Source organism: Symsagittifera roscoffensis, chromosome 2 (genome assembly GCF_963678635.1).
Source record: "Symsagittifera roscoffensis chromosome 2, txSymRosc1.1, whole genome shotgun sequence".
Taxonomy (NCBI): Eukaryota; Metazoa; Xenacoelomorpha; order Acoela; family Convolutidae; genus Symsagittifera; species Symsagittifera roscoffensis.
Window position 1 is genome coordinate 61,898,641 of NC_087063.1, and position 22,668 is coordinate 61,921,308.

At 38.1% G+C, this 22,668-nt stretch overlaps 2 protein-coding genes across 2 annotated transcripts in view; one reads left to right on the forward strand and one right to left on the reverse strand.

Annotated features, from left to right (window-relative positions):
- LOC134839588 (rab-like protein 6) overlaps positions 1-4,662 on the forward strand; it is a 323,021-nt gene extending 318,359 nt beyond the window's left edge. The window contains exons 4-5 of the mRNA XM_063855191.1: positions 1,101-2,682; positions 3,051-4,662. Of these exons, the coding sequence (XP_063711261.1) occupies positions 1,101-2,682; positions 3,051-4,102 (2,634 nt within the window). The 3' untranslated portion in view covers positions 4,103-4,662. The remainder of the gene's footprint in view (positions 1-1,100; positions 2,683-3,050) is intronic.
- LOC134839590 (aquaporin AQPAn.G-like) overlaps positions 1-22,668 on the reverse strand; it is a 364,076-nt gene that overhangs the window by 151,569 nt on the left and 189,839 nt on the right. The window lies entirely within an intron of this gene.

Genomic DNA, 22,668 nt, shown 5'->3' on the forward strand with positions numbered 1-22,668 from the left:
AGAAAATTAAAATGTTTCGTCGGCTGAATGGCTGCAATAGAAAAAACTGCTATTTTTTGCTATCCGATACACTTTGTGAAATAACTAAAATTATTCAGATTTGTCACTTGAATGGCCCAAATAGAAAACTTCAAATTTTCGACACTCAATTCACTTACTGAAAAACTACAAAAGTTCATTTTTTTTGCCCCCCGATTTTCTCCATAAAAACGTTGAAAACTTTCAAAATTTTCGCTCAATAGCTCGCGTAGAAAAACTTGAGTCTGTTGCAATCCTGTTTTCTCTGTGGAACGTTTTAAATAGCTTACTATGAGAAACCTAACTTTTCGCCGACTTATTCGCTCTATAAAAACAACTTGAAGTATTTCAATGTTTCATCGCTTGAGTAGCTTCCTTAGAAAAACAAACTTTAGCCATCCGAGTTGCTTCATAGAACATTTTGAAATTATTCAAAGTCTCATAGCTTGACTAGCTTGCTTAAAAAACTTTATTTTTTCGGGAACCGATTCGTTCTATGAAGCCTTAAATTTTTCAAACCGATACGATATGGCTTAACCTGAAATTATTCAAAGTTTCATTATTTGAATAGCTTGATCAGAACAACAACTAATTTTTTGCGAGCAAATTGATTATTGGAGGCAGGCTTGCTAGTTATTGAGAAAAACCTATTATAAAAATTTTGATTTTCAGTTTTAATTCGATCGAATGATGCGAGTGAGCAGGCTTACAATAGCTCATTTCAATAGCGTTTTAGCTAACAATAGCTTTTTTTTAAGCCGTGAAAACCTAATCGTAAGTTTAATCGAGTTATGACAGATTTTTGAGTGAGTTTATAAGCGACTTTTTGGAATCAAAAACTTCAAAAGTAAAAAAAAAAACGTTTTTTTTCGATTTTTTTTGCTTTTTTAGTCATCTTTCCAGAAAAATTGTTGTCCAATGCGCTCATTTTACTATGACTGTCGATTATCTCTATGCTTTATTTTTTCGTTCAGATTTTCACAGCGAAAACGACACTAATTTGAAAAAAAAATTGTATCTTTTAAGACTCTGGTCAAAACATCGTGCTACGTGCACCGTATCCGACTATCCTGTTTGATTAGGTAGATGTCTGGGACATAGTTGACAAAGGAAAGTGTCGTAGAAAGAATGGAGGGCTCAAATTGTCAAATGATCCATCGGGCGACGACAAACCGAAGCCCAACCAGCACATGGAAGCCTGTCTCGATGCTGATTTCCTAGATGTATACCAAGGAACACACGCTGTCATTTTTGTATTCGATATCTGCAAACAGTGGACTTACGATTACGTCATCAAAAACTTACCTCTAGTTCCCCACGAGATCCCAGTTTTAGTCATGGCCAATTTCATGGACAACCAAGAAAACAGAGTGGTAGGGGAGCCCACTGGCATGAAACGTATGCTGAAAAGTGCGGCCAATAGACCACTCATTGCTGCTCCAGTTGTGGTCATAGAAAGTTCTCTCAAAGACGGTTTTGGTCTCAAAATGGTTCACCAGTTCTTCAATTTGCCTTTCTTGTCGCTACAGCGCAAATCGCTCAACCAGATGCTGGAGACTAATAAACAGAACCAGTTGAAAATTAACGATTTCTTCCGAGGTCTGGACGATACAGGAAACAAGGAAGTGGATTACGGGGTGTTTTTGGAAAAGGTTGAGGAACGGCGCACTAAGACAGCTTCTCTTTCGCTTTCATCTCCTGATAAAGGAGTTTCCCCTTCTCACAGTGCAATTTTCAACAACGCATCATCTGCCAACGTCAGTCCCTCCAAGCACTCGGCTGTAACTGATTCCCAGAAGCAGCCAGGAACTAGCGAAGGCATCGGTTCTAAACTGACAAGAATGTTCAGCAAGCGGCAGAAAAGTGCGCCAATCGGTTCGAAAGATGCAAGTGCTAATCAACCTGAGAATTTGGACAATTTTTTGAGTGGGAATCAAGGAGCAGATGGTGAGAAAGGTGGAACTAAAAAACGAGATCCGGAGAATTCAGATGATAATGAAAACGAGAACCCGATGGTTGATGGTTTCTTCGAAGATTTCGCGAGCGACGAAAACCCGTGCTTTGAAGTACCTGATAAGGAACTGGTTAAAGAGACCAAAAAGTCGAAGAGTGTCAAAGCAAGAAAAATTTCTTCAAGCAGTGAAGAAGAAGAAGTGGAAAAGCCTCAAACAACACAGCAAGACCTGTTCGCTCCTATGCCAGATATTATAACGGATGATCTGGATCCGTTCCAAAATAATCAAGACAATGATTTTGAACTGATGTTTGTGACTGATGCCTCACCTGAGCACACAAAGCCTAAACAAAACAAAGTACCAAAACCCCGAAAAATTTCAACTGGTTCAGAAGCAAGCGATGAAGAGCAGCAGTACGAGCCACAGATAGTCGAAAAGAAGACACGCAGTAAGAAGCAAACAAATGTGAAGGGATCCAAAAAGACTTCAAAGAAGGAAGCCAAGACAGTCTCAGGGAAGAAAACTAAGTTAATATCGGATGATAGCAGTGACGATGAGGGGGTTGAAGGGAAAGGTGGCAGAGGAAATATGTCGTCGACTACCACTTCGGAGGGTGGCGAGGTTCTCTCGGACGACAGCAGTCAGTATAGTCTCCCATCTGACGACCCAGAGGGCGATGACAACTTTAAGCAGTACATTCGCAACCAGGGTAAGTTGAGTATGGTATCGTACAATGGCTTTCATTTGAAAAGAACACTATAAATGTCATGGTTTTGACGGTGAAAGTGAGGGTGCAAGAAACCAATTCGGTGCAAGACGCTGCAAGAAGAAACCAATTTCGAAGATAAGAAGATACTTGCCAATTTAATTGGCATTGTAGCTCAGTATGATAGCTCATAGCGATTCGAAAATGCATAAGTGCTGCAATTTGCAAGGTGAGTTCTTGTATATAATCCATAGCTTAAATCGCTAAATTCCAATTTAGGACTCAGAATGAAAATAAGGTCATGTTAATCTAACTTTGCAAAAGCAGACTTTATAATTTTAAATTTCAGCGAATTTCAGTTTTTATTTCAGCGAAACCTAACATACAGCAGCTGAACGAAGTCAGTGCGGTTATGTCGAAGGCAGCTTCCAAATTGCCTGCGCGCAGAAGACAGAAAAAGAGCTCAGAAAGGGTGCTGATGTCAGACACAGACTCGTCAGGCACTGACAACGAAAAGGGCAACCTTGATGAAAAGACAGAAAAAGGCGGGAAGAAGTCAAAACAACAAGTGCACAGTTTTAAAAATGGTAGAGATAAAATTCCAGATTGCCATAGTAAGAATAGGTCCTCAATTAATGATCAGTTACTTGAGCGAGATGATGATGATGATGATGACGATGATGAAGATTCGAAAGTGAATCCTCTTGTTAATACTAACTATGAAGAAAATGATCTAGATGTTTTCTTCGCGCACAATAATAAAGATGTACAGCCAAATGAAGCGCTGGAAGAAATGCCAGATGTAGATTACTTGCCAGTAGGGTCACAAGAAAAACCGAACAAAGCGAATCATGTAGTCACACCCCAAAATACAGTTAAAATACTCGATGGAACAGAACAAGAAGATGTAGACAATTCGTTAGCCTCGCCCACGCTGAACTTAATGTTGAACTCAGGTGAACTTGACTTCTTAGAAACAGTTGCAGTAAATACGAAGCCTAAAAAAGAGCCAACTGACAAGAAGAAGAAAACTAAGAAGCAGCAAGATAATGATGCAGATGAACCGAAGAAGAGTAAAGCTGGTTCTAAAAATAAAGACGGCAAAAACCAGAGGAAAACATCAAAATCAGCTAAATCTGGAAAAGGGTTAGCGGTTTTGCTCGACTTTGAGGAACCGTCTTTGGAAAACAATGAAGAACCTTTGGTTGCTGACTTTGAAAAATCAGACGAGTTAGAGGCTACTGAAAAAAAGAAAGGTAAAAGTAAAAAGAAGGTCGACAAAGGGGTAAACGGGGAAAAGAAAACAAAGAAGAAGGCGAAAAAAGAAAGGCCGAAAGATGGAAGCAGCTCAGAAGCGAATCAGGGGAGTCCGCAAAACAACCCGACTATCCAGTTCCAAAATGATGGCTACGAGAGTCTATAACAGTAAAAGATATGTCAGAATCAGTTGAAAGTATTCTTCTTGTCAGTAACAGACCAGAAAATGACACTAGTTTAGGTGAAACTTAATTGTAGGTTTACTTAAGAAACTTATGCCATCGTGCTGAAATGTAGAATGTACTTTTCTCACTACTCTGGTCTGGTATAAATAGATTGATATATGAGGGTGATTTTCATATGTTCGTTTGTTTGGTTTCGTGTCACAATCTGTTTGTTTGTTTTGGCTTGGGTTTCTATTGTAAATCTAATGTTCTCATTCCAGAGTCACTCATGTGTTGAGCATAGAACTGGTGTTTTAGAAGGCCATCTTTTTACTGACTTGGTTCCTGGTAATAAAAGGTAATTGTGTCTAAATTAGATTGTTCTACGGTGGCATATAAATGGGCCGAAATCAACACAAGCTGTTACCCAATATTTATGCAAAATGGGCCTTTCGCCCAAATTTTTTAATTTTGCGATTTTTAAATTTTCAATGTTTAAATGAAGAGAACAATGATTACAGTGATTGGTTTGGTTAATGGAAATATGATCACTTTATTCTTTAGCCGATTTCCACTTTATTCTTGAGCTGATTTCCAACAAATGTCAAAATTTTCTGGAATCATTTTTTCTGGAGTTAATTTCTGTTTTTTTTACTGGTCTGGGATTTTAGTAGTTTACCAAACAATCTATATGTTTGGCTAATTCGGCTTGTTTATAAATCGCTTTAAAACTGTGAACAAAAAATTTAGAGATGTTGCTGAAATATTGATTTCTGGGCGAATAGATTTAAAATCTGTTAATTTTCTGCTTGTTATAGTTCGGCTGATTTTGCTACCCTCGATTGTCTCTTTCTCCTTTTCCAACACTTGCGATTTTTTACTTGTAAATTTTTGTTTCATAATGTTGATAGAAGTTCGCATACTTTATAATCAGCCTATTGCAATCAAATTTGTTGTTTATACCCAACCGTGTAGAAAGCCTAGTTGAACCATGAAATTGATGTTTATGTGAATGTGGAGGAGATGGAGACAGAGCTTCCCGTCTCCAAGTAAGCTCAACTCATCCCTAGTGTAATGAAACAATATATGGTATAGTAGTAGTGCAACTGTGGGACTGTGTACTTGCATACGTGCCGTTAAGCCTGCGGCTGTTAGCCTGATTAGATTTGAGTTTGTTTTCTCTCGTTTGCAACTAAAACTCGCATCAGACTAAGTAATTATTTAAACTCCGATGCGGAACGGCTGCAAGTCGCTACACCCCCGTGAAACTGCGTATTGTAATCTGCAGCAGATAAAATGTACATTTAAGGTCAAATTTCGCCATTGCTTGTAGTAAACTGCATTGTATATTCAACACGTTCCAATATCCGCAATCCTATTGCCACTTCCATAGTTTCAGTATAATCCAGCGCTGCGTATCGTACTGAAAATATATATTTAGTGTATTTTGATGCATTCTTTCGAACTCTATATTTAAAATTGTAGATAGTTCTATATAATTTAAATTCGGAATCTAGTTTTTAAGTCAACGGAGTGCATAACAACCGCCAAAATAGTACATGATTCTTGGGCCAAGCCTAGTCAAGCAGCGGTGTGATGTAATACAGGCGCGGATCTAGGAGTTTTGCTAGGGGATATTTTCCATTTTCCCCCCAAAAAATACGTCGAATTATTTTGGGACAAAAAAGATTGATTTCCCGTAATTTTAAGCTAACATCTTACAGCATGACATTTTCCCCTTATCGTATTACGAAACTTATTTTTCTCTTATCATGTTCGTAGGCTAATTAAAAGTTAGGTGAATTTATATTTCTCAGAAAGTTCTAAAAATGGGTTCCCAAGCGTATCACCCCGTGTTTTTTAACCCCCTCTTATATCACCCCGAAATTAGATAAACCCATCACAATTTAACCCCTTTTTAATACCAATTGTTAGAATCAAAGTAAAACTTACTTGAAAGGGATTCGGAACCATATCGTCGGTAAACATCAAAGCTTTAATTGCGAAAAATATTGCGAACCACATGAATTGACATGCACGCTGCTAAATGCGTTTTAGATTTGAACAGAAATGTGTTTTAGATTTATAAGACTCAAACGTTTTTTGTTGCCTTCAATTAGCACCATGTAGGTTATCTCTGTTTTAAACGCGTGAATGAGGGATTATTTCTTAAGCTAATCGAAATGCAATTATTTTTGAGCGGCAAATCCATGAAGTGAATAAATAATGTCTTCTCTGGCCTCAATTAGTACACCTAATTGGAATACTACTATGAGTGTAAAAGGACTTAATAAAAGGAGTTAATTTGAAACAAATTATCGTCATTAAAAGGAGGTTAAATTGTTGTAGGTTATCTTGTTACGGGGTTTTAAAGTAGGGAGTGTAAACATAGGGGGTTAAAGAGTGGGGCACCCTAAAAATGGGATTACGATGTAATTTTCTGCAATAACTAATGTTCTTCAAATTCTCGAGGAAAGTGTAATACGGGCAGTCTGCTATTTTTTCCAACCAAAACTTAGTGCAGTTTTTTTTTCAAATAATCGAAATAAAAGTTTTATATACCTTTCTGATACTTCTAAAACTGCTACAGAAAGTGTCCTTGTAATAGTTAGAACATAGTTGAAAGATGACCGAGGAAAAATGAGCCCGGCCTGACGACACGAAGTGCCCGAGTGCGACTCTTTTGCCCGAGGCCAACTTCAACTATGTTCTAACTGTTGAAGGGTATGTTTTTACTCTTTCTGAGGGAAAGATGCCAGAAAATTGTGAAAGAGCCCGGAAAATTGTGAAGGCGCCCGCAAAAGTGCGCGAAACTATGCAAATGATTTCTTTTTTCATTCATGCGTTCTAATATTTCATTTTTCATTCATGCCTTGTCGTGAAAGAACATGTGTAAAAGAGCAAAAACATACTGTTCTTGAAGACATCCATGCCCTAAATGGAGAAGAATTTCAATATGCAGTGATTAAGAGTCATGAACATAGTGAATACTCTTAAATAGGTCTTGGAGATAGTTTTTGTTTGTTTTTTTTCGCGAAATTTTTTATCACGGGTAAATTTACTGTTTTGATTTTTAAGTTCGCTTAATTTCCTATGATAAAAGGAGGTCAAACTCCACTATCGAACAGCAACAGTATAGATGTCTCGAAAAACGTGATAGCTATATATTTTCAAAAGTGGATTTTAATTTTCAGATTTTGCAGCGGATTAAAAAGTTTACCTCTTGAGCCAGTTTTCAGGGCATATCCTGTTTTCTATGGAAATTGCAAGATTTTGTTGCAAAAAACCAAGTCCGTTGGCAATATTTTGGGGAATGTAATTGTGGTATGTGGACTTCATTATGTGCAGAACTCTATTTTGCGGACTAAGATGCTCAACGCGTAAAGGGAGCTTTTTTGAGTGCAGCAAAGTTTTCCAATCTCTGATGCGTCAAATTTTCTCCAGAAGGAATTGAGGCAGCTAAATGATCCAACTATTTGTACACCGCAAGACTTGAATTATAAGGTTCAGTATTTCACGAAGTGGGAAGCAACTATGGGCTTGGTATTGTTTTTTTCTCAACTTTGAGTAACCTAAAGAAGTGTGGTGCATATTAGAGCCTTATAAATAATGATTTTGGACCACTTTGAGGTTTTGATAGCTATAATAAACACTCATTCTTGTATTTTTTTCCCACCGAATTCAATCGCCTTTTGAACAAGTATATGAGAAAACTTTGACAAAAAAGCCAATTTTTTTCCGATTTTTCAAGTTTATGTTTTTAAATTTGATATCTCAGATAGGATGTTTTGAATAGCCTCTGGTAATTTCACAGTAACCGACTATCCTTGTTTATTTGTGAAGCTAATTTTTTAAGGAATCTTCCTGTAATTTTTAGGTTTTTTGAGCTTTTTACATTTAATTTTCTGCTTGTCTTTGCTAAGTGCAGCTCTACATCTGTATAGTATTTAAAGTTTATTGTGGATATGGGTTTTATCCTTTGACCCATTTTCTCAAATTGGGTTGGTTTTTGTCATCAGTATTCCGATAAAAACGATCAAAATTTTTAAAGAGCTTTTTTCTATTTTTTTTTCATTGAAACTCGGAAGCTTACATTTCGACCTTTCTTTTTCCGGTTTTTTAATTTGCTTAAATTATAATCATAAGAGCTTTCACTATCTCATTCTTGAACCCTAACTTCAGACGACACCCACCGATGAAAACAGTAAGAAAAATATGAAAAAAAAAACTTGAAAGAGTTTCCCTTTCAATTATCTGTATATTGATTTTTTTTATTGCTGAAAAACGCTACTCAGCACGAAAAAGTTTTTTGTTTTTCTTGATTTTAGTAATTTATGTTAAAATAAGACGGCGAAACGCCTCGCCAGAGCTATTCTCAAGATCAGTTTTTGAATTTGGGCTTTTTTACTTGACAGTTTACTATTAGTGCATCTCATCATTTTGTACTATCAGACAACTACGTCTGTTTTAACACCTTATCACGAATTCAATAGGAGAGCCTCACTCTTTCTGATGGTGAAATCAACCGTAAAAGAATTGCTGAATCGGGATTTGAAACATCCTGAACACTACCCATTAACAGACCCACTTTTTCTTAAACGCTAACACCGATAAACTCCAACCAGCTCGTAACGTCCATTATCAAGACTGACTTTAAGCCCCATGGAATCTCTTTTAAATCCCGGAAAGGGTCAGCTCAATTGGTGGTTTATGGCTCAAGGCTAGCAACAGTATAGTAGTCAGAACAAGCTGGCAATCCGGAAAAACGCCGTCGGCAAAACTGACGAGACTTCATTGCTCTCATCTAGAACTAGGGAAAGTGATGGATGCTCTTCGACTCTCTGCTTCGCTTGCTTCGATTTGAATTTAAAAAACCTATACATAGCCTTATACTGGCCGTAGTGCTCCTAAGCAAGAAATCTAACCCGAAATCACCGGCCAGATTTCCGACGGGAAATTCATATACTCGTATCAATATATAGGTGATTTTATTGTTTCTCGGTTCTCCTAAAGAAAACTGCGGCGTTTAAAGATGGTCAATAATTTGTTTAATTTAACATTTGTAATCCTGTCCTGGCAAAGAACATCAAACCGATTATGGGTCAGACTTAAAAAGTGAGCTTATCGAAGAAATATGCAATCATAAAGACATGAAACTCCAATGGTAGATGATAGAGGATGCGGTTTAATCGAAACATTGATTCAAACAACCAATAAAAATAATGACACATGAAAACTGCCCTTCGAAATCTGAACTCTTGCGTTCTCTGAATTTCTACTCGAAAAAAAAACATTATAATAATTGCCTTTCAAATGCTCATTGTTAGCTCTTGAAAACGTCACCATGCTGATAATTGAGGTAGCCAAGCTCTAAAGAACAACTCGGTACCATATCAGATACCCGTCCAAGGCTACAGCAGGGATCGCTCAAAGTGACAGGAAATATGGTGCATAAGGTGTAAAACGTTATGCAACACCAACCGTGGGGGAGGGTAGATGTCCCTTTCGCCATAGCAGGTTCACCCCGAGGAGGTGGATGGCACTGGGACCGCTCCAACCGTGACCGAATTGTGTTCTCAACTGAGACGTGTCATCAAGACTCATTGGAAAGTTTAACGAATCTCATGGCGAATTTAGGCTGTATAAAGCGTCAAAGCAACTGACCAGAACGTCGAACTACCTCTCGTCCCAGAAATCCAGATACTGCTCTAAAAGAATATTCGAGTTAGAAATCAGACAGTTTGACGCTCAAATGATCTGAAGCATTTTGTTTTTCTTTGAGGCCGTTCCAGTTGAATTTATTGAAAGGTTTAATTGATTTCTTTTGACCAAAAAGCAATTACTTTTGAATTCTTACCTAGAGATTAATCTTGAGTTATGAATGTGGACAATGTCAACAACCTGGATGGCGATTCCATGGATTGCGTGAGTGACCCCCAAATTACAGATGAACAAAATCTGATTACCTTGTCTAATGAAGTTAGTCAAAAAAATTATTGCAAATGAACAGGGAAAAACATCGAAAGATTGCAAAACAAGAAACAGTTTGTTCGATAGGGTTTTTGCAACTTGATTTTTTGTGCATCTTGGGTAAGGACGTTTTGAGGCATGTCACGTATACAACCAACGCGGAGTAAGCATGAAATATGCCTGCTGTCGAATGCAAGTTCTTATATTTTAGGACAAAAATACGGTTTAAAGAGTACGCACGCCTCTGAAAAAACAGAAGAACCGCCGAAACAATCGATATGCTAACTTCTCTTGCGAGAGCAAGTCAATTGTTATCGAAAACTAGACATTTTTCTCAAACCAACTTGTCTTGCACTTTCTGCCGCTCGATTGCTGCTGCTCAGACATGCTCAATTTCTTGAAATTTCAAATTCAACTACTGATATCACTTGAGGTACTTTTAATTCTAACTAATTTTAAAATTGTTACTTTTTTTTAGTTTCGAGTTTCTTCCTAAATTTTCTCGGCCTTCTTTTGGATTTTTTTCCAAAGGCTTTTTACATTACCAGGTACGGTTTGCAAGCATGTTCTTACAAAAGGTTAGATTTTTATTTGTTTTCAAATGATTCATTCCTATTTGATAAAACATGTTTTATGAAAACGTATGAGCTTCGGTTTTTTCTCGCTTTTTTTTAAAAATTAAGTTCTCAATAACTGTTTTTTCTATTTGCAAAAAATGATACCAAAGGAACCATGGTTCATTCCGCTGGGTGCCTGCTTTTACGCTTAGTCTCCTTTTACCCTACCCTACTTTCTACAGCCGTCGATAAAGTCTGTGGGGAGAATTTGGCCCACATTTTAGAATTTCTCGAAAACTATATCCCCAAATTTGAGATTTTGGGTTCAATGGAATCAACAAAATGATGAAAATTTGCGCGCTTATACTTTTCGTAAAAAGTAATTGCTTTTGGTAAAGTCAAAATTCTGATTTTTTGGCCGTTTTGTCAATCGGTTTTACTTTTATCGAAAAAAACCTCCCAAATCTAAGAAATTTATGCAATCGAAACCAGTATTTGTTTTTTTTTCTGCAAAGTCACATATGTACGAATTTCTTTATAGATAATATTAGGGCCTCGGGATAAGACAAAAGTTTGAGTTTTGACCGTTTTCTAAACTTTTTGATTTTTTTCACAAAAAGTGCATTAGCAAATCTAAGTGCCTTCGATAAAGCATAAAATTGGTTCAATTGTTGGTCATGTTTTAGATTTTGTTCCTTCTATATCTTCTTAAATCTGAGATAGAGAGTTCAAGCGAAGGAACAGATTGGTTTTGACCGTTTTTGATTTTTTGACCGTTTTTGAACTTTCTAACCTTTGTAAAAAACTAGCTTTCCATAGTTGAGATTTTTTGTTCAATCAAAAACATGGACTGTGGGAAGCTCTCTTGTATGAGCGACTACGTTTTTCTCACAAAATTCTCTAGCCCTCAGAAAGCCTAATGTTTTAAGAAATTTCTTGATTTTCACAAAAAAAACAGGCCAGCCGAATCTGATATCAAGATTTTAATTGAGAAATGAGGCTGCGGTAAACCTCCCTGCTTTTTTTATGATCCGAGGCTTTCTAAAACTAACTAAAAAGCTTCTGCAAAAATAACTAATAAGATCAAAACTAAAACTGAATTACTAAAGTGCACATATTTAAAATAAAAAAACTTAACAGAGCAAAATAAACAAGCAGCAGAAAAGAGACGAAAACTCGACGACTTTCTGACCATGGAATAGCAAATCTATTGGTTTTGCTTGACGCAGTCACAATGCTCATAGGATATAAAGTATGGAGCCGACATCGCAGCAAAGGTATCCATTGAACCCGAACAGATGCCAACTCAAAACTTAGGTATCCTTGTCACTTGGCGCCTCACTCAGAGAAATCAACCCTTTGTCGCGCTACTCGATCAATTACGAACGAATAGTTGAGAAAGCACGTAGTTTTGCTCTGTTTTAAGAAATCGACATTTCATTGACACAAATCTGCCATTTCAATACGATCTCACGATCTCTCCGGGTTCACACCAATCCCTCAACCTCCTCACATGTACTTCGTTGACACAATCATTCTACACCCTCCTCAAAGAAATTAGAAGATACTCCGTTCATCCTTCACAAGAAAAAGTTTGATTTAATAAACTTCCTAAGACCAGGATGTGTGGAATCAGTTCAAAACAAGTATTTATTATAAAGTTTGATGTTTACCATTGTAAAATGTTCATAACTGTCCGGTCGAAAAAAGCATGACGATTAGACGAAATTACTCCATGAGAAGGCCATCTCGGACCTAAACTCACAAGACTGGTCACGTAGTTTTTTTCAAAGATATCAATGCTGGGTCGCCTCGTGTGTATTATACCAGAAATCACCATAACACAAGTTCGACTTTTGGAGAAAAAGACGAAAATGTGTGATGGTTGGTGGATCGTTTTGAATTATACAAAAATCCAAATTTTTCATCTCTCTAAGTAGCTGTTTTGATTCTTAACGTTTCTTATGTCTTGAGCTTAATTTTTTTGAGCTATCAGGGTTTGAAATTTGTTCTTTTTGCCATATTGAAGCGTAGTTGCTCAACCAAATTATTTTCTATCGAACTTTAAAAGGCAGCACGAAAATTCAGTGCTTTGCAGTATTAGAAGTAGTCTTGATTTTTGTTTTCAAATCAAAGTTAAAACAATGATTCAAAAAAAAGTTCAAATTAAATAGCATATAGTTAAATTAAATGTGCAAGTTATTTCGATTTATTTCATGCTGTTTTTTTTAAATGGTCTTTTGTTCTTGAAATCATTCAAAGCGTTGGGTTGATTATACATGAATCACATCGGCATACAGTTTGAAGAACTTAATGGATTGCAAAGTCGCACAGCCAACCATCCAACATTGAGCAGCACCACCGTTACATGAATAATATGCAGAACTCGGTCCACTACAATCGCCAGGAACTTCCAGCGGATGTCGTTTTTCTCTTTAGCTTGCTCCAGTTTGTCCTCATTTTGAATTTTTATCCCATGCACAGCGGAACCAAGCCGGTCCCAAGGATTCATGGATGAAGGTCGCCTAGTATCCCTATGAGTGTATTGGTCTTGATCGTTTAGCGGGGTTAAACCGATGAAACTGATATATTTTGACGAGATTACGCTGAGCGTTTTCTTACCCATCCAAACACGCCATCCATTCTGACTGAGGTTCACTACTAAAAACAATTCAAAAAATTATCTGAAGAAAGAAAAAGCAAATAATTTTTGTTTTAGGCAGACATTTTCAGCGCAACATGAAAACAGTTAATATTTCGCTGTTTATTTTTTTCAAGAGAGAGATTTCGATGGTGTAAATTTCGGAACGAGAGATGCAAACTGCAATTCCTAAAGTTATTCGGAGACAATGAAATAGAGGTCAACCGAAGATGACAGATGACTCCGAAGGTTAAATACCAGTTAGCACCAGACAGATAGATTGAATACAGCTGGACTAAATAGAATAGAAATAAAATGGACTGTGAATTAATTTAATAACTATGACATTCCCCTTCTTGCGAAAGAATGAAGAAACAGAAAGTTTAATGAAACAGAAAAGTACTCAATGAATTTAGATTTATGACGGAAACTTTTGGCTTAAGTTTTGGTTTTTGATACCAACTAAATATAATTGAAATGTTGAGTTTTTGACCGCTCTACGGCCTGCCCTCTTCCTGGACTACATAGACAGCTTTAATTTTTACTCCTCCTATTTTCCTCCGCCCTCTGATTTTTGGATATGATCTACCATGACAGCCCCATTTTGTTTACCGCCGCACGTTTTCTTCCGGAACGTCTCGAAGTTGTTTCGTCCTGTGAGCTTGCCGATTCTTGTATTGAATACGACACAAGCCGTTGCTTGCGAACGCGTTTTTTAGTGCCTATATGTGGAATTTCAGGTTGCCCCAATGCCATAGGTTCGGTATTCTCCAGTGTCGCCAGTTTCGTTTTGACTCCTTCCTTTCCGTTTTTGGCCGTTTCCGTCTTTCGCGCAATCGTAAATGCCGTCGCCGTCTCGTAATCGCTCGGTCTTATTTTCGTTGCATTAGTGCTTTTTGCGTTGAATGTGGCTCGCGCCACCGATTTGGCCGTTGGCCTTTTCTCTTCCGCTTTCTGATGTCTAGTGGTTGTTCGTTCATCCTCCACTGAACTCGTTCCGGGTGCCATTGTCGTTGCTCGTCCGAGAATCCGTTTTAACGCTAATTGCAAGTAACCAGAATCGGATGAAGCCCCTTCGATTTTTCGGCTGCGTTTAGTGTTTGTGGTGATCGGTTGTTCTTTTTGAACTGAATGGCTTTTCAGTCTTCATTTTACGTTTCACCTCCTGTGGTCTCGGCGGGGCTCTTAGTGCTCCGGGTACTAGCTTTTTAGGGAAAGTGTTTTTTTTTGCAACGCCACTCCCGATTTACTAAGAACAGCACCATTCCTCATTTTAATAGTAGGTTCCATTTCTTTCACTATTTTAGATGTTAGTGGTTTATACCTGCTAAGGTTTTAATCCCCCGTCCGCTGAATAATCAGTGTCAGAGCCGCTGTTGACGCCATTGGTTCCGCGTTCCGGCCGGTTTCTGGTTATACCTCCTGATTATTTATCTGATCGTCTGAGAACCGCAATGGGTGCCGTCGATTTTTCACGTTGTATGCAGTATCAGACCGGACTCGACTCCCCAGTTCGTGTCTACCGGATGCCGCATCAATCAGGCATCTGGGTCTCGTTCATCTAATTAAGTAGATTTTGAACGTTTTACTTTATCTCAGTTTAGGTTCCTTAGGGACGGCTTTTTAGTCAACATCCTGTGAACCATATTAGCTTCCCGACCGTGGTGAGGTTCAAATGACGTTAGCTTAAGCGTGGCGTTTTAAGAAAATCTTAGGTCGCCGATGGCCTTTATGAGCATATTTTCCAAGGTTTCCGATTTCTCTTCTCGCGAATACGTGAGTACTGAGTTCTTGACTCTGCCGATGGTTCGTTGAACGCACTCTATTGCTTGATGATCTCTTACTTGCGATATAATTAAATCAATTCCATCCTGGTATCAAAAATTTTAAATATCCTTGGACATGACTTTTGTCCCTAGGTCCAACCGAATTTGTCGTGGTGGTTTATGTTATTAAGAATTTTAGGATTTTGACCGATATATTTGAGCTACAAACCAGGGCCGATGGCCACCTTGAGATACGGTCGACCGCCACTAGGACATACTTTTTAGATTTATTTCAGTAGTTGATCGGTCCTCAGAAATCTATTTGTACTGATCTAATTGTACTGATTTTTTTGGGTTCTTTGGGTTCGGGCGTTTTCCTACATCCCCTTTTGAGTACATGTTGTTTTAAGTTTTTACCGGCTAGTGTGCATTCTCGGCAATTTTCCGCTATTGACGCTAGGCTGCGACTTATGCACGGGTACCAAATGTCCTCGGCCGCTTCGTTCATATTAGATTTTCCGTGATGGTAGTACTGTAGTCTGTTGTTCACTGCCATGTGCAAGGTGTTTGGCACTACTAGCTTATCATCCACCCAAAAGAGTCCGTCTCTGACGTGAACATCCTCAGTGTATTGAGCGCAATATTAGCTTATTGTTGTAATTTTCGTATGTAATTTAGTTTTTGCATGTAATTATTTCAATAATGGCTTGTAAGTGGGGGACTGCGGTATACTGATACTTAATAAATCTAAGATTGAGTAGTTCGAGAAAAGCACTTTGTTTATTTACACTTTTAAAGTTCCTAGAAATGATTGACTTTTTAAATTTTCCAGGATTAACCGGCAGATAACTTTCACCTGGGTAAACCAAAAGAATTGATATAATTTTATTGCTTTTATTGCTGCTGACTTCTGTAGTAATAGCTTGCATGTTCTGGTTAGTTCCTCCAATTTCGTGGCTGCTTCCTATGCTTGGATGGCGTTCAAGTACTTTTCTGAATATCCGTTCCATGTCATATTGTAAATTTTTAGTATTTTTCTGATTTATTTTAGTGCAACCGAAGTTTAAATCAAAAGCTGCCCAACCTAATTTGAATTCTTATTAAATGATTTTCCGAAAATGCAAATTGCTGAGCTGTGATATGTCCATTTTCCATCGCATGTAATTCTGCCCTCTACCGATCGCTCTCTATTCGATATACTGTTGTAATTTTCCTATGTAAGTTAGTTTTTGCATGTAACTATTTCAATAATGGCTTGTAAGTGGGGGACTGCGGTATACTGAGACATAATAAATCTAAGATTGAGTAGTTCGGGAAGAGCACTTTGTTTATTTACAATTTTAAAGTTTCTAGGAATGATTGACTTTATAAATTTTCCAGGATTAACCGGCAGATAACTTTCACCTGGGTAAACCAATAGACTTGATATACTTTTATTGCTTTTATTGCTGCTGACTTCTGTTGTAATAGCTTGCATGTTCTGGTTAGTTTCTCCAATTTCGTGGCTGCTTCCTATGCTTGGATGGCGTTCAAGTACTTATCTGAATATCCGTTCAATTTCATATTGTAAATTTTTAGTATTTTCTGATTTATTTTAGTGCAACCGAAGTTGAAATCAAAAGCTGCCCAACCTAAATTGAATTTTTTTAAATGATTTTCTAAAAATGCAAATTGCTGAGCTGTGATATGTCCATTTTCCATCGCATATAATTCTGCCCTCTACCGATCGCTCTCTATTCGATATACTGCATACTCGCTTTTCATTGGCCGGCGGCGACTCAAATTTTCTTTTGGATAGAATTAACTTTTGAAAACCGAGGGCGCCTCAAACTGATTTTCGCGACCTTAAACATACTATCATATGTGCTGACCGGTTTAGGTTCCGAGCTTGATTGTCTTGACAAGTAGTCTGCGCGACCGAATTTCGCTCAGGGTTTATGTTCTACTTGGAATTCAAACGGTATAAGGTGATCTAACCACCGTGTTATTCGACTGAATATGGTCTTTTTCTTTTTCTTGTTCCCGTTTAGCAGTGAGAACAAAGCCTTATAATCTGTAATAACCAAAAAAAATTCCCAAAACGTAGTTTCGGAAATATTCGACCCCCACACGACCGCCAGCATCTCCAGATTGCTTGGCGAGTACTTCTTCTCAGCGTCGTGGAGGTAGCGAGATGCGAAGGTTAGTGACCTCCAGCCGTCGGAACCTAATTGCTCGAGAACAGCGCCGAGCCCGTTGTGATTCGCTCCGCAAACTATCCTTGTATCCCGCTGTAGTTCGACTATGTTCGCTACTTGCTCCTTTAAGTTATCGACTGCTGTTTGACACTCTGGTCTCCAGATATACTAGTTTTTTTTGGCTTAATAGGTGGCGTAACTGGGCTGACGACACCGCGAGCGCTGGGAGATATTTGTGCAGACTATGAATCGAACCCATAAATGACTTGGGCTGTGAGACGGTTCAAGAGGCCTTTAGAGACTCAATCGGGTCCGTTTTTCGGATAAGCGGGGTTACGCCTGTGAATCTGATTTTATGCCCCAACCAATTATATTCGTTTTGATCGAACTTGGTCTTAGTAAGTTTTATTGACATATTCTCCTTGTCTATTTTACGTAAGTTCTTTTCGACTGCTGATATATGCTCGATTTCACTACCTTTGGTGACAACCAGGATGTCATCTATAAAACCGCGTGCCTGTGGAAACTCGGATAGGATTGCGTCCATCACTCTTTGAAATTCCGGAGGCATCGTCGTTACTCCAAAAAACCCCGTTTTGAAACGATGCGCTCCTGTTGAATTTCCTCCCACCAATAATAAATTACATTGTACGCTCGTTTTCGGAATAAGTGGTAGCTGTCCGTATGCGTATGTGGGGTCCATCGTAGAAAAAAAACCGTCCACCGTTTTTTGTTCACTTATAATCTGCCCTACCGTGTCCATGAATTCTTTGATGTTCTGCATTTGGTATTTGTTTCTGTTGACTAAATTATATATATCTCAGGATTCCAATGCTAGTTTTACTGACCCGTCTTTCTTCACCGTACCTACTTTTGGGGAGAAAAAGTATTTCTCAGAGCATTCTTCGACTTTTTCGATGTGTCTTTGTTTCAAAATTTACTAATTTCTTTATCAACCTTCTCTTGCAACACTATTGGAATCTTCTTCTTTTTTGTTGAACTGGATTTAAATTTTCGAAAAGTTTCGCTTGTACTTTGTAGTTTTTTATTTCACCAACAAGGCGAAAAGGATTTTAAACTTGCTTATTGAAGTATAGTTGCCATTAATCTAGTGGTGCCTCTGCGTTGGACGTTTCTGCAACCTCTTGTTCTCCTTAGATAGACATGACGTTCTCCCACGACGACTTCTGGATTAGCTGCAACGCCAGGCTAGACATCAAGTTCATTCCAAAAATAGATGGTCTGCTGCCTCCTATCACCTTGATTTTTGCTTCGACGACCCATCCCTTCGTTTCCAGGACGACTATAATTTTCCTTAGTAGGTGTAGTTGATTGTTCCTGTAATCCCTGAATTCGTTATCCTCTGGTTTTAACTCGCTCAAATTCACTCCTGAGGAACCAATGTTCTCCTTAGTTCTCCGATAATAAATACTGAGGTCGGCGATTCGCTTTCTATCCAAACACTCGTCTGTTTGCCGTTCATCTTTATCGGTAATTTCGCTCCCGCAACCTTTATTTCGGTTTCCTTTCTTGAGTGAATGGCCTTGACAACATAGTCGCCCGAACTGTCGAAATCCCACGATCGGTGTCTGTACCCAGGCATGCTAACCCATCCGACGCTGCTAATGTATGTCTTCCGTGACTCCGGGTTCGCTCATATCCAGATACTCTTGACCTTGGTTTAGCCCCACTGCCGACCGTCCTCGGTTGCTACGCGTTCTCCTGTACGTTTTCCGTACTTGGTCTTAGTAAGTTTTAATGACATATTCTCCTTGTCTATTTTACGTAAGTTCTTTTCGACTGCTGATATATGCTCGATTTCACTACCTTTGGTGACAACCAGGATGTCATCTATAAAACCGCGTGCCTGTGGAAACTCGGATAGGATTGCGTCCATCACTCTTTGAAATTCCGGAGGCATCGTCGTTACTCCAAAAAACCCCGTTTTGAAACGATGCGCTCCTGTTGAATTTCCTCCCACCAATAATAAATTACATTGTACGCTCGTTTTCGGAATAAGTGGTAGCTGTCCGTATGCGTATGTGGGGTCCATCGTAGAAAAAAAACCGTCCACCGTTTTTTGTTCACTTATAATCTGCCCTACCGTGTCCATGAATTCTTTGATGTTCTGCATTTGGTATTTGTTTCTGTTGACTAAATTATATATATCTCAGGATTCCAATGCTAGTTTTACTGACCCGTCTTTCTTCACCGTACCTACTTTTGGGGAGAAAAAGTATTTCTCAGAGCATTCTTCGACTTTTTCGATGTGTCTTTGTTTCAAAATTTACTAATTTCTTTATCAACCTTCTCTTGCAAGACTATTGGAATCTTCTTCTTTTTTGTTGAACTGGATTTAAATTTTCGAAAAGTTTCGCTTGTACTTTGTAGTTTTTTATTTCACCAACAAGGCGAAAAGGGTTTTAAACTTGCTTATTGAAGTATAGTTGCCATTAATCTAGTGGTGCCTCTGCGTTGGACGTTTCTGCAACCTCTTGTTCTCCTTAGATAGACATGACGTTCTCCCACGACGACTTCTGAATTAGCTGCAACGCCAGGCTAGACATCAAGTTCATTCCAACAATAGAAGGTCTGCTGCCTCCTATCACCTTTATTTTTATTTCGACGACCCATCCGTTCGTTTCCAGGACAACTATAATTTTCCTTAGCAGGTGTAGTTGATTGTTCCTGTAATCCCTGAATTCGTTATCCTCTGGTTTTAGCTCGCTCAAATTCACTTTCGGTTTCCTTTATTTCGGTTTCCTTTCTTGAGTGAATGGCCATGACAACATAGTCGCCCGAACTGTCGAAATCCCACGATCGGTGTCTGTACCCAGGCATGCTAACACATCCGACGGAAATTTCGTGCTGCTAGTGTATGTCTTCCGTGACTCCGGGTTCGCTCATGTCCTGATACTCTTGACCTTGGTTTAGCCCCACTGCCGGCCGTCCTCGGCCATAGATTTAGCCATAGACACCATAGGATGAAAATATACGATTTCCCCGGTCGATGAATAAACTTCCACTTACTTCAGTCCTTCAAAAAGCCTGCACGTATACCATTAACCTTCATGTTGAGGTCCATTTGAAAGTTTTTTTTCGGTTAAAAATTTGACGACATAGCTAAATAAACAACCTTTTTTTCACTTTTTCCTTCAATTTATCGCCGCACAAGCTAATGTAAATTATAAAGAAGCCTGTTAAGGGTCTTGTGTCAGAATAACGCGACTAAAAGACTAGCCTCAAATCAATTTGGAATGCATTAATCCGCCGCTTACATAGAAAAACGCAATACACCTAGCGTAAATTGTCTCAAGTTGGTCAAGTTAGCATTTTTCAAACCCTAACTTCAAAAAAATTGACCACAAGCAAAACATCTTTTAAAAAGTCAGCTCAAGGCAACAATTTATTTCAGAGGTTTTAAAATCTTTCCCCAAAACTGTCTAATTAAGAAGTCGAAAATTGACTGAACAAGACTGCTCGTATATCAAGTCAAGGCCTTAATAATCCGACTGTCCCTTAATTCATATCGATTATTTTTTGGGACAAAAAATATTGAAAACCTATAATTTTTGGACAATACTAATGTGTGAAATGTTGAGTCATGTGAAATTAGTACGACTGATCTATCTAATTAACTTGCCTCATTTCAATTTGGAACGATTTTGTTGAGCAGGATAAGTCGCCACGCATAACTAATTACGTTCTCAGCATTATGAATGAACTTTTCAAAAAACGCATAATTTAGTCCAGAGCAACATGACCAATTTAGCAATTTTCTAATTTTCAAACCCCCAGAAATTAACAAAAAATAATCGGAGGTGAAAAAAAAATCTTTTTAAATTTGAATTCAAGAGGTCGATACCTTCAATGGGGTAGAAAACTATGATTTTGATCGGCGAAAATTGACTGAATAAAAAAAACCACACCGATCATAAACGTTCCGTTTTCTTCGAAAGTCGGAACAATAAAACAAGACCGCTCGTATCAGAGCAAAGCGCTGAATGTCATTTAATTGGACTCAAAAAATTTTTTGTAAATAAAACGGCAAAATTTTGAATTTTAGGCTGATTTCATTAAAAATTAAAAATTGCAATTTGAATCGTGTTTGGAATTAATAAAACCAATTAGCTGCCTCAATTCAAAAGAGATAGTTCCCCTGAGGAACCTGATTTTTGTGAAATTGGACTGAATATCAAAAACTACCCCGAGCATAAGTTTTCCTGACTTTTTTCAAAAGTCGGAACAAAAACCGTACCAAGCATAAATTTTCTGCACTTTCTTCGAAAGTCGGAACAAAAATGTATTATGCTTACTAGAACTGACATAATTCAATTATGCATTAAAAAAATTTTTCCATTGAACTACGAGAGCCTTAATCTCAGTTTTGTGTTGACATAATTGGTGAAATGTCCCGCCGCATCAGATATCGGCAAAAACAAAGAGGGATCCAGTCAAAGCCTGGCCATATTGGGTAAATTTTAATTTGTGTGTTCTTACTTTGGATTTCATAGCCGTAGTATCTTTTTAATTTGGTGTCTATTTGCGGGACAATGACAACACTGCAGGTTTGCTGGTCAAATGGGAACTTCGACACATCAAATGAACTCGACATTTCAGGCATCAAGACAAGCCGTTCTGACACAACCCATCCATTGTTCCAAATGATATTTTTAGTCGGTTTTATGTTGAAACTGGGATCAACAATGTTCTCAATCGCTGAAACAACAAATTAATCAATCATTTTCGTTCCGAATTTTAAGAGAATGGAATAATCCAGCTTGGTGTTTATTTTATTCCGACATAGTTCGGCTTTTTTTTACTATAACCTAAGCTGAAGAAAGATTTTAACACAATCTGAAAAGTATGAACGCCCTGCGCTCAATTTTGAATAGATGTTTTGGATAAGATCTTTTTTCGTGAGCTTATACAATTAACGCGCGATAATGAAGTCGTTCCAATTTGTTTGAAGGAAGCTTATTTGTCATAATCGATTTGTTACTAGGAGCAAAATCTTTCACTTAGTACTTGCCGCGTGGGGGAATGATTTTCACAAAAAAATCTCAAAGTTAAACAAAAAATTGCGTTTTTTTTATTAAATAGAATTTTTTGTTTTATTACTGCTCCATAGACCTTCTTCTTTCGGATAGAATTAACTTTTGAAAACCGAGGGCGCCTCAAATTAAATTGATCATATGTGCAGACCGGTTTAGGTTCCAAGCTTGATTGTCTTGACAAGTAGTCTGCGCGACCGAATTTCGCTCAGATTTTATGTTCTACTTGGAATTCAAATGGTATAATGTGATCTAACCACCGTGTTGTTCGACTGAATATGGTCTTTTTCTTTTTCTTGTTCCCGTTTAGCAGTGAGAACAAAGCCTTATAATCTGTAATAACCAAAAAAGATTCCCAAAACGTAGTTTTGGAAACATTCGGCCCCCACACGACCGCCAGAAG